We start from the raw sequence: 13,323 nt of genomic DNA, 5'->3' as shown, positions 1-13,323 counted from the left end.
AAATTGCAGAGGGAGAAACACTCCCAAATTCATTCTACGAAGCCACCATCACCCTGATACCAAAACCAGAAAAAGAGATCACAAAAAAAAGAAAATTATAGACCAATTATCACTGATGAACATAGATACAAAAATCCTGAACAAAATACTAGCAAACAGAATCCAACAGCACATTAAAAGGATAACCATGATCAAGTGGGATTCATCCCAGGGATGCAAGGATTCTTCAATATATGCAAATCAATCAATGTGATACACCACATTAACAAATTAAGGAATAAAAACCATATGATCATCTCAATAGATGCAGAAAAAGCTTCTGACAAAATTCAACACCCATTTATGATAAAAACTCTCCAGAAAATGGACATAGAGGGAACCTACCTCAACATAAAAAAGGCCATATATGACAAACCCACAGCAAGCATCATACTCAATGGTGAAAAACTGAAAGCATTTTCACTAGCATCAGGAACAAGACAAGGATGCCCACTCTTGCCACTCTTATTCAACATAGTTTTGGAAGTCCTAGCCAAAACAATCAGAGAAGAAGAAGAAATAAAAGGAATACAAATTGGAAAAGAAGTAAAACTGTCACTGTTTGCCGATGACATGATACTATACATAGAAAATCCTAAAGATGCCACCAGAAAACTAGTAGAACTAATCAATGAATTTGGTAAGGTTGCAGGATACAAAATTAATGCACAGAAATCTCTGGCATTCCTATACACCAACAATGAAAAATCAGAAAGAGAAATTAGGGAGACACTCCCGTTTACCATTGCAACAAAAAGAATAAAATACCTAGGAATAAACCTGCCTAAGGAGGCAAAAGACTTGTACTCACAAAACTATAAAACACTGATGAAAGAAATCAAAGATGACATAAACAGATGGAGAAATATACCATGTTCTTGGTTTGGAAGAATCAATATTGTGAAAATGACTATACTACCCAAAGCAATCTACAGATTCAATGCAATCCCTGTCAAACTACCAACGGCATTCTTCACAGAATTAGAACAAAAAAATCTTACAATTCGTATGGAAACACAAAAGACCCAAATAGCCAAAGCAATCTTGAGAAAGTAAAATGGAGTTGGAGGAATCAGGTTCCCTAACTTCAAACCATACCACAAAGGTACAGTAATCAAGACAGTATGGTACTGGCACAGAAACATAAATACAGGGCTTCCCTGGTAGTGCAGTGGTTGAGAATCTGCCTGACAATGCAGGGGACATGGGTTCGAGCCCTGGTCTGGGAAGATCCCACATGCCGAGGAGCAACTAGGCCCGTGAGCCACAACTACTGAGCCTGCGCGTCTGGAGCCTGTGCTCCGCAACAAGAGAGGCCGCGATAGTGAGAGGCCCGCGCACCGCGATGAAGAGTGGCCCCAGCTTGCCGCAACTAGAGAAAGCCCTCGCACAGAAACGAAAGACCCAACACAGCCATAAATAAATAAATCAATAAATAAATTTATAAAAAAAAAAGAAACATAAATACAGATCAATGGTACAGGACAGAATGCCCAGGGATAAACCCACGCACATATGGGCACCTAATTTACGACAAAGGAGGCAAGAACATACAACGGAGAAAAGACAGCCTTTTCAATAAGTGGTGCTGGGAAAACTGGACAGCTACATGTAAAAGAATTGAAATTAGAACACTACCTAACACCATACACAAAAATAAACTCCAAATGGATTAAAGAGTTAAATGTTAAGACCAGACACTATAAAACTTTTAGAGGAAAACATAGGAAAAACACTCTTTGACATAAACCACAGCAAGATCTTTTTTGACCCACCTCCTAGAGTAACAGAAATAAAAACAAAAATAAACAAATGGGATTTAATTAAACTTAAAAGCTTTTGCACAGCAAAGGAAACCATAAACAAGACAAAAAGACAACCCTCAGAATGGGAGAAAATATTTGCAAATGAAATGACAAAGGATTAATCTCCAAAGTATACAACCAGCTCATGGAGCTCAATATCAAAAAAACAAACAATCCAGTTAAAAAATGGGCAGAAGACCTAAGTAGACATTTCACCAAGGAAGACATACAGATGGCCAAGAGGCACATGAAAAGATGCTCAACATCACTAATTATTAGAGAAATGTAAATCAAAACTACAATGAGGTATCACCTCACGCCGGTCAGAATGGCCATTATCAAAAAAGCTAGAAACAATAAATGCTGGAAAGGGTATGGTGAAAAGGGAACCCTTCTACACTGCTGCTGGGAATGTAAATTGATACAACCACTATGGAAAATAGTATGGAGGTTCCTTAAAAAACTAAAAATAGAACTACCATATGACCCAGCAATCCCATTACTGGGCATATACCCTGAGAAAACCATAATTCAGAAACAGACATGCACCACAATGTTTACTGCAGCACTATTTACAATAGCCAGGACATGGAACCAACCTAAATGTCCATCGACAGAAGAATGGATAAAGAAGATGTGGCACATATATACAATGGAATATTACTCAGCCATAAAAGGAAGCGAAATTGAGTTATTTGTAGTGAGGTGGATGGACCTAGAGTCTGTCATACAGAGTGAAGTAAGTCAGAAAGGGAAAAACAAATACCGTATGCTAACGCATATATATGGAATCTAAAAAAAAAAAAAAAAGGTAGTGATGAACCTAGTTGTAGGGCAGGAATAAAGAGGTAGACACAGAGAATGGACTTGGTGACATGGGTTGGGAGGGCGAAGCTGGGGTGAAGTGAGAGTAGCATCGACATATATACACTACTGAATGTAAAATAGTTGGCTGGTGGGAAGCAGCAGCATAGCATAGGGAGATAGGTTCGGCTCTTTGCGATGACCTAGAGGGGTGGGATAGGGAGGATGGGAGGGAGGCTCAAGAGGGAGGGGATATGGGGACATGTGTATGCATATGGCTGATTCGCTTTGTTGTGCAACAGAAACTAACATGGTATTGTGAAGCAATTATACTCCAATAAAGATTAAAAAAAAAAAAAGAATGGTTTCAAAAGAGCAGCTGTTGTGGTGAGTGGGGAACTGTATTTCAAGAGAAAAGATAAATTATTTGGTTGTAGCTCACCTCTCCCCTTCATCCCAACACTAAGTCACAACATACCAAAAAGCTCCCCAAAAGCCAAAAAAACAAAAAACTTACCAAATATACAGCTTCATTATAATTGTTTGCTTTCAACGATTCTTTAAGTTGACGAATCATGGCTTCTACAAATTCTCCACCAAAGTTGTAATTCCTGGCATTTAGTAGTCCAACTAATGTTGTATAAATTGTCAACTTCTCAGGTAACAGACGTGCACTGATTTGAGAACCCAGCACAATAAGAAGATCCCAAAACAACAGCATTAAGTTGCTGAATTTTATACTACATAAAATTTTAAATTGTTTTACTAACTTTAGAAAAGCATTACGTTTAGCTATGTTTTTAAAACTATGTCAGAAAAGGCATAAATATTGAGAAGAGTTGCAGACATGGCTCCCTCAATTTTTTCATTTTAATTCTAGTTAGTTAATCCAAGAGTTAAGAAAGTAAAACACTCTAATTGTGAAGTCATCAAACTAAAATAGATATAACTGACGCTAGACCAGTTTTTCTTCCAATGTGCTTAGTGGAATTGAATAGCAGGTCTACAGAAAATGGTTTCCATGGTAAGATATCTGGCAATTGCTGAGTGAAACAAGTTTATTTAATGCAGAATCATTAAGGGGGAGATGGAGCAATCAACATTTCTAAACTTAGCCGACCAAATGTCACGGGATCAGAATTTCACTTGGAGAAACACTATTCTAGTTGCTTAGAAAAAATTCAGAACTAAAACCCGTTCCTATCAGTTAAATTGTTGAATTTTTAACATGGTACTCTGATATAGTAAGATTTCCTTACATCCAGTTTGCTTACTCAAGTGTGCTAATTTTCATTAAAGTTATTTGAAAAGTAGAGAAGAGGATTACAGTAATAAATCTTTGAAAAAAGCAAATGTTGATCCCTAATTTAGGCAGCCTTTAGAAATTAGCTCAAAAAAGAAAAGCAAATGGGAACTCCTGATTGTTCAGATTCTCTTATACTTTTTGCATTTTCCCAAGGTTCCTAGCAAAGAGTGTTAGGGACAATTTAGGTTTTAAAAAAATAACTGCATTGATAGTAACCATTCCTCCTCAACCCTCCCCTGCTTCAAAGTCATGGCTTCCATCAGAGTTTAAGCATAAATCTACTCTATTCTAATAAATGCTTTCAAAACAGAAGGAATCTCTGGATAACTACAGCCAAATAACTTTTCTTAGTATTAGTTTCTTAGTCTAAGGACATGTCTTCCTGAATATTAACTAGATTCCTTAAAAAAATTACATCTGAAATTATTTGTATTTTATGAGATGTTAAAGTAAAATCCACTGATAGTTTCAATTTGTGTGTACATTTTTAAATTTCAAAACTGAGCTGTAAGCAATTTAAAAAACCCATTATTTTAAAATAACTGAAATAACATTTTAAGGCACCTTCATAATGAAGACTCCTTTATCCAGAAGTCAGAGATACTCCTTTGCAAAGCATACAGTTTAGAGTGACCAATGTCCCCCTGAGTGATGAGGAAGTCTGGATTGCTAATTCCACTGTTGGGAGAGACTGTTTCATGATTTCATGTGAGACTTTTCCCATTCTAATGTCCTTACAAATTAAATGCTGATACTCATTCTAGCTAACCTAATTCAGAGAAAGATTATGCCTATTATGTCATAGCGTCAAAAGTATCTTCAACCTTCTAAGAAGGGCCATTATTACTCGAGTGACTGGTTCTCAAATATGTTTGATACTACTGATTAAAAGTATAAATTAAACTCTATTATATATATTTAATTGTAAGTGCTTAAAAGAAAATCGCTGAATGTGAAGCTGTCTACTTTCTCACTTAAAAGTAGTCAACTCAAATGATTCTAAGGATCCAAGAAACGAAACAAAGAAAATGCTCAATTTTCATCCTATTTATCTCTAAGAGTTCGCCAAAGGGCAAAAGGTCATTTCGTTTGACAAATTCCCCACAGAATGAAAGCAGATGACATATGGAACATAAACACATCTTCTGAACATTCACAAGCATTTAAGAGTAGATAATACATTATCACCTGGATTCATAAATCTTTTGTATACATACACTGTACAAAGAAGCCTTAAGATCTTGCTCTTATAGTTAGGAAGATCAGCTTCCAGAACGCCAGCCAAGCCTTCTAGGTTGCTCTCCAAAGAGCAGGCACTCTGTAGAGGACAGCATATTAAATATCTGTCAAGTACTCAGCAATTAGTGCATTAAAATTTTCTAGGTGACGATAAAAAAGTTACGCATAAGGCACTGACAGTTTAGTATAAATAAATTCAGTTGTTATTATTCTTTAGAAAACCATGAAAAGAGAATGAATAAAATTTAAAAAGCAATCTAAGATAGCAGAACAAGTATTAGAAATGCAAGGACATTCTGGGCTCTATTCTACTTCTCTAACTAATTCACTTAATTTTATGACTGGGCAAATTACCTCAACTATCCAGAACTTCCTCGGTCTTCAAATTTTTTTTTTAATACATTAAAAAAAATTTTTTTTAATTTATTTATTTTATTTATTTATTTTTGGCTGCATTGGGTCTTCACTGCTGCGCACAGGCTTCCTCTAGTTGTGGCCAGCGGGGACTACTCCTCGCCGTGGTGCACGGGTTTCTCATTATGGTGGCCTCTCCTGTTGCGGAGCGTGGGCTCTAGGCACGCAGGCTTAGTAGTTGTGGCATGTGGGCTCAGTAGTTGTGGCTCACGGGCTCCAGAGGGCAGACTCAGTAGCTGTGGCACACGGGCCCAGCTGCTCTGCGGCATGTGGGATCTTCCCGGACCAGGGCTCAAACCCATGTCCCCTGCACTGGCAGGCAGATTCCCAACCACTGCGCCACCAGGGAAGCCCCTGGTCTTCATTTTTAAATTGAGTGGACTATTCCCTAAGGTCCCTTCTAAGACTCATATTCTATGAAAATTACTAATAACATTTAACTCTCTGCATTCCAAGGCTTTTAATATGCATTTACTTTGGGATATAGATATATGGCAATACAAACTTTGCCCACAACTTAGATCATCGAGTTTGCAGATGCAGAAACTAATCAAGCACAGTCAACTACAGCCCTAAGCCCATAACAGTCTGTGCCTATTTTGATCATACCTTTTCTCCTACTTTGCATATTAAAGATTCCAAATGATCTTCAGTTTCATTTGCATCAGAGGTCTTTCTCCTTTTGTGAGGCTGTCCCCCTGTTTCAACAATGTAAAAAAGTGAACATTACACGATGCATCTGTTATCAAAAACGTTAACTTTTTTAATGCTATAATCACTTTTGTACCAGAAGCCCTACTATTTACACACAGTAGAAGCGCTTAACTGACCCTTCACTTCTCAGACAAGGCTAGATCAACCAACAGTCTCCATACCCAGGGGCACCATAACTCCAGGAAGCATTATTTATGTTAAATTTTGTGATTATAGTGCCCCCATGGAGCAACGCAATGCAGCAGCCCTGTCCATTTCTATGGATAGGCAGCAAAGGTGCCCATAACATGCTAACCACTAGCAGTTAGAAGACTCCCTGTAACACTCATGTATGGCTATTCCCATTCTTTGAACTTGAGTTGTTTATTCATCCTTAGTCACTTGTTCCTAAAACCTGTCGGTGCCAGTAGTACTCATTATTTTAATAATGAAAATTATGTAAACTGATGAAATATGGTTGTAAAAACCAAGTTGAATGCTGTGGAAAGACTTGATTAGGGGAAAAAAAGCTTTTAAAAAAGAAAGGTATGAAGAGGAAAACTTCAAAAGATGGGAAAGGGAGCATAAAACATTAGGATTCCTCACTAGTTTTTACAAATGTCTGAGCTCGTAACTCTTCGATTAACGGTTTTGGTTCTATAGACCTTGCAGCACTAGGGTCTAGTTCATCCCAAACAATGAGAATTACAATCAGCAGACATACTCAAAGAAAAGTCCTGAATACTATATCAAACAATCGGTGGGGAAAAGGTATATGTTTTATGGTTTCCTGCTTTAACCAGCTCTTGGTTCCGTACTTTACTGATGCTATTATGTTCAAAAACAGTGTCATTCAGAGTTGTGCAAACAAACAAAAACTACCATTCTGAAATCATTACCAGTCATCTATCTGTCCTTTTGGTCGCTGAAGAATTCAATTTGAATGAAGCTGTGCTACAAATCATCCTTAAGCACTGGACTGTCTATTGTTCGGTCTTGCTGTTAGTGATCTCTTACTACCAACATTTTGTTTAAAACCTCAACATACCCACCTTATATCCTTTTGTGGACTAACATAAGGCTGAAAAAATTTCAAATAAGGTGTTAAATATGGAACATGATGCTGTTGCTACACACAATGTTGGCTAGTCTCCCAGTATAATTCAATTTTTAACTTCCACCAATTAGATTATTAGGATGGCATGTGAACAAGGAAGCAATAATCTGTAACTGTGTTGGAGATCTGTATTAATAATGAAAATCTGCAGATATAGGGTTACCCAGTAGAAAGTTATACTTTTAATCTTCTCCAGACTTGTACAGCCAAAGGAACTGAACCATTTTTACAGAGTTCATAATTACTTACTTGCCACTGGAACATTTGGCTTGAAAAATAACAATGATTTTCATAAAACACAGCACTTGGCTATTCTAAGCTTGGGGTGTTAAAAATTTTTCCAATGTCTGAAATGATCTTCAGGTACCTACCACCTGAACTCAAGCTGAATAAAACCAATCTATGACTATCTAGATAGGACCAAACAAAGTATTATAAAAGGCCATAGGGCAAAGCACTGTGTGCTTTGACCACCTCCCCAGCCCCTTAGTTATCATTAGGATCTGGTTTAAATAACCACTGAATTTCGAAGGGATAGTTTTGAAGGGATAATGCCATAAAAAATATAATACACATGCAGCATGACAGCTGTGATGTATTCCTGGAGATATGTGTCCGTGTAAAGTTGTGGACATGTGTGGTATTGTGGGATCAGTGACCTTGATTCTCAAATATACATTAAACTGAAGTCACAGGATCTCTATAAAGGTTCCACCACCCCAAGAGCCAAATTCGACACAAAGGACTTCTAGTTCCAGGATTCATTCATTGAAAAAAATGACATATTTGATGCAATGTTTATATAAGCTATCAGCCAGGACATTAAAATAGCCTTCTCTAAGAGCAGTGGTTCTCAACTGGGTTGGATTTTTGTCCCCCAGGAGCCACTTGGCAATCTCTGGAGACATTTTTAGTTGTCACAACTCTGGAATCCAGTGGGCAGGGGCCAGAGATTCTACTAAACATACCACATTGCATAGGACAACTCCCAACAACAAAGAATAATCCAGCCCAAAATGGCAGTAGTGCTGATGTTGAGAAACTCTGTTCTAGAAAGCAGAATATACTAAATGTTCTTCAGAACCAGATTCTGGTAAGGTTGGGAGAATGCAGATGCTAAAAAACTAGCCAAATGAGAGCAGTTTTTTTTTTAAAACTTTAACCATTGTTCCTTTCTTTCTGGCCCATCTACTTTGCCAACCCTTTATCCCACATCCCACCTCCACACCCTCTCTAAATTAACCATCCAGCTGGCTTGTTCTCAAATCAGTTTAGAAACATACCCCGGTCTTTAAAGCAACCCTCCTAGGCCTTCTTGTAAGACTGAAAAGAAGAAAATACTGCTGTGGGGAGAGAAGGTAGGATTTCTGAAGAACTAGAAAATACAGTATACAGTCCTATCTCTGAAGTGCAACTCTTCTTTTCTCTTCTTCTTCTCATTTTTACTATGCTTGGAAAATGAGAAGAGGCAGAAAGTATTAAGTAAGAGATGCCCCACACTCACCTGATATTGGAGAGAATATAAAGAGGGGTGGGAGGGGGACATACAGACACAATGTGAACTCATGCACAGTAACAGGATACTGAACTGAAGAGAATGTGGGCAAGAGCATGGAGAAGTAGAATAAAGCACTTTAATGAAGAATAAAATTTTGGGAATGAGCTGAATGTTTTCACCTACCCTCAAGAAAGCATATCTAAGGTAGCTCCCAAAACAACAACAGATTTTATATTAACATGTTAACTAAGTAGAAGTTTTACTATGTAAATTAAAGCTACACATTAGCACTTCGTTCTGACACCCTTGCCTAGTACAAAAGAGGGAAGCAAGTCTCTATTAAAACCCATCAGAAAGGGACTTCCCTGGTAGCACAGTGGTTAAGAATCCGCCTGCCAATGCAGGGGACACGGGTTCGATCCCTGGTCTGGGAAGACTGCAACTAAGCCCGTGTGCCACAATTACTGAGCCTGCACTCTAGAGCCCGCGAGCCACAACTACTGAGCCCTCGTGCCACAACTACTGAAGCCTGTGCGCCTAGGGCCTGTGCTCTGCAACGAGAGAAGCCCACGCACCGCAGCTAGAGAAAGCCCACGCTCAGCAATGAAGATCCAATGCAGCCAAATAAAAAAACCAACAAAAAACCCATCAGAAAGAATCTTAATACACCAAATAATTTTTCAAACCCATCAAAAAGAATCTTAATACACCAAATAATTTTTCGCCTGTAAGGTGATCCTTATTCTTTGTGGATACACTGTACTACACATCTTACATCCTTATTTAGAATTATATGTACTATAAAAAATTTTAGACCCACAAAGTGGAAACAAAAACCAACTCTGTAAAAGAGAAAGTAACAAAAACAACAAGGGAAAAGGGAAAAGTAAAGCACCTTGATCCTGCAGATTTAAAGAAGTAACCATCACTTCTGAAACAAAGTATACTTTTCATCAGAAAAACAAACCCCTTCACTTCTATTCATTTTATTTTCTATAGTTAGGTAAAAGAACAGTCACCGTCTAAAAGGTAAGGACCTAATTCTAAGTAGCTTAAAAGGGACTAATATGGGGTTTTGGCCAAGATTATGGACAATCTAAAAACTTTCTTAAAAGAACAAAGCAATATATTGAACAGCTATTGTATGCATATCGAAAATAACTGAAAAGCTTCAGAGACATTCTTAAAAAGAGTCTAAGAAATGAGTTAGATTTAGCACTGGACCGGTATCCATACACATTAATTTCCATTTAGGACTTTCCTTTCCTTGTCTGTAAATCCATCTCTAGGTGAACTTCATTGGTATAGCTTCCGGAACTTATCTCCTTGGATCAAGGACACTCTAGTCTCAGCACAGAGATACAATTTTAAAATTGCCCTCTGTGAGCTGATCCTCTGCTACCCTTCCGATCTTATCTCCTACAACTCTCCCCCTCACTCACTCTGCTACAGCAACACTGGCCTCCTTGCTGTTTGAGGATGATAGGAATACTCTAGCCTTAAAGCCTTTGCACTTGAGGCTCCCTTTGCTTAGACTACTGCGTTTCCCCCACACTGCCATCTGGTTTGCCCCCTCACCTCCTGCAGGTCTTTGATCAGATGTGATTCTCAGTGAGGCCTTCCCTGACCAACCAATACAAAATGGCAACTCCTCCTCGACAGCAGCCTCTACTCTCTTTACCCAGTTTTCTTTTTCTCCATAGCACTTAACACCATATCATACACTATATTTACTTGATTGTTTTCTGCCTGTAAAAGGGAATCTTTATATTGTCCACTGCTGTACTGTCAGTAGTTAGAACTGTGCCTGGCACTGTTAAATATTTGTTGAATAAATTATTATATCTAGTCAGGCATATGTAAAGCCATGGCAGTCAGTGACTGATAAGAGCTGACAATAATCCAGAAATGCTCAGATGCATCTATTTAATACAACAATAATAATTCAGCCTATTTTAAAATAGCTTTCTGCAGTATTTAAGCTTCCAATATTTCTGATTTAAAAAAAAATTAGTAGATGCTTAACCAAAAGAAAAGTATCTAAAATATTTGATTCAGACCACCGTTTAGGATAAACCCTAGCTGATCATTACCCAAACTTTTGTAATTTACGAAAGTTTCAGACTTGGTGTAGTATCTAAAGAGGGACTATAAACTGCCCCTCGACTACTAAATTATTCATAGTAAACTCTGGTTAATTAACTCCTTATTTTATTTTGCTTTGTCTTTATATATTTATTCTGAGGTTCCTGCAGCAAGACCCAAATGGACAGTGATTTAGCTGCCAGAAGCTAACTCCTAAGAAAGTTATGCCAGCATCCCAATAACCAAAGCCAAAGTTGTTTTTCTACATATTCACATCCACTTCTCCAGGCTGCCCCTTGGAAACATTTTCTCTCCCTTTAGGGATGCCCTAGAAGAGAGAAGAAGAAGAGTAGAGAAAGCATGAGAAGAGCAAAGAAAATGGGAAGAACTTTAAAAGCCTCAACTTCTCCAAACCCCAAGTGATGACTTCTAGGAGATTAAGTTTTTAATTAATCAAAGGCAAAGGACCTGAAAACTATTTTCTGTGCCCTGTATGTACATTATACAAGAAGCCTCCTGTGTTAAAAAAAAAAAAAAAAAAATCAAAGCATGCAGCATAGTAATACCTGTGTAGTGACAAGAACCTTGGACTTTTTTTCACTGGTGTCTGGGCACTGCTAATCGTGTCTCCATGTTAATTACACTAAAATTTTAGACCCTTAGGTGTCAGATGAGAAGGCTGAACTAGAATATCCTCTCAAGCCATGCCCTAGCAGAAATCTGATATTTCACTGTTAAAACTAAATTAGTGGGATTCTGCTTCTACCCCAAAGTGCCCCAACATTCAAGGAGAGAAAAATGTTAGTGGAGAAAATTAACTCAAATGTTTTGTTCTGTACTTTTTCTTACATTGTCGACATCTGCCAATGTTTATCACCTCTTAAGCATTAACAGGTGATAAAATACACACCATCATGCGCAATTAGTCACACGTGTTACCTCATTTAATCCTCACAAAACCAAGAGGTATGTATCATTACTTCTGTATTACAGACTAAGGTTTAAAGAGGTGATATAACCTGGGCAAGATCACAAAGTAAATGGCAGGGTCCAGCTTTGAACTTAAGCCCTCTGATTCCAAAGTCTGGCCTCTTAACCACTACACTACAATCTTTTCAAAGAACAATACCCTAAAATATTAATAACAGAATTACTGTTAGTTTTTCTTTTTTTGGATGTGTGTTCTTGACTGATTTTTGTAATGTAAGCACCTTTTCTATTTTTAACTAGCAAAATTATTCTTGGTTTTTATGATGGCAACTCCATGATCCCCATGAGCCCAACCATGCAAATGGAGATGGGAATTTAGATCTAAATCTCTACGAGCTCTCCAGTTAGTCTTCCGGCACTTTTTCTTACACGAGGGAAATATGCTTACGGCCAGTTCAAAATCTAACACAACAACCTACGTACATCTTTTTTTTTAGAGACCTCTTGGGTGTGGATAAGAAACCGATTTCTTTCCCTGCCGCTTGAAAAAAGGCAAAACGACGGATGACCGGTACAGGACAGAGCTCAGATTGCGATTCATCAGGTCTCTCGTCTTCTGAGAGCCCTTTTTAGGTACAGTTTGAGGGTCAAAACGAGACACGGGGATGAGTGGGTCCCTGTCACTATCCCTAAGAGGCGGCGGAACAGACACAGGTGTACTTCCCTGCTCGGCGGTGCTAAGGGCCAAATCTTGAAGAGTCCTTAGAGACCAGGGGTCCACCAGGCCGCTCCTCGGCCAACGACTGAAGGAGGTGGGGCGGGGAGAAGCAGGGGCTTTTCAGAAGTCGCCCGGCCACACTCTCGCTGTACCACCCGCTTCTCTCCGCGGCTCCTCGAACGCTCCCGAGGGTAAGGGCTTCCCATCCCTTCGCTCGAGACCCGAAGACCAAAGAAGCCAAAGCTCGACCCCTCCTGGGCGCGGCCTCGGCGGCCGGGCCCAGGGCACTCACCATCGTTCTCGTCGCTGTGCCGTCGCCGTGACATGCCGCACGCCGGTGCGCCGCCGAGCCGAGACGCCGGGCGGGAAGCGCAGCAGGAACCTTCGGGCAGCCGGCCGGCGCGAGGACAGCGGTGAGGCGCGCGGAGTGGCCGTCGCGCAGGCGCACTCGCTCGCGACGGCTCCCGGAAGCACAAGGGGGAGAGGTGGCCTGGTGGCTCGGCAGGCTTGGATCCGGGAGGGCCGGCGTCTGGAAGCTCACCAGGCCGCAGGCGTCTGGTCCGCACGCAACCGCCCTCTCGGGCTACCTCCGCCTCTCGGCTGCTTCCTTCGCCCGCCTTCCCACAAAGTCCTTCCGGGGCCACGCGGAGATCACCGCCTTTTCAGCCAGCCCGA

The 13,323-nt window shown here is 39.6% G+C and overlaps 1 protein-coding gene across 4 annotated transcripts in view; it reads right to left on the bottom strand.

Moving 5' to 3' along the window:
* The window catches only part of NCBP1 (nuclear cap binding protein subunit 1), a 41,357-nt gene extending 28,283 nt beyond the window's left edge, over window positions 1-13,074 (bottom strand). The window contains exons 1-4 of one of the 4 annotated variants that reach the window (XM_082403909.1): window positions 12,941-13,074; window positions 6,217-6,305; window positions 5,172-5,272; window positions 3,166-3,322 (exon numbers count right to left, since the gene is read on the bottom strand). In XM_082403909.1, the coding sequence (XP_082260035.1) occupies window positions 3,166-3,322; window positions 5,172-5,272; window positions 6,217-6,305; window positions 12,941-12,974 (381 nt within the window). In that variant the 5' untranslated portion in view covers window positions 12,975-13,074. Of the gene's footprint in view, window positions 1-3,165; window positions 3,323-5,142; window positions 5,275-6,216; window positions 6,306-12,940 lie in introns of those variants that run through there. The other 3 variants (XM_082403911.1, XM_082403910.1, XM_082403912.1) reach the window with 3 other exon arrangements.
* Between the last annotated feature and the right edge of the window lie 249 nt (window positions 13,075-13,323).

This window comes from Balaenoptera borealis (assembly GCF_965194805.1).
Source record: "Balaenoptera borealis genome assembly, chromosome: 8".
NCBI classification, from domain to species: Eukaryota; Metazoa; Chordata; class Mammalia; order Artiodactyla; family Balaenopteridae; genus Balaenoptera; species Balaenoptera borealis.
The sequence above is the reverse complement of the archived record's forward strand: the minus strand, read 5'-3'. Positions and strand labels throughout refer to the sequence as shown.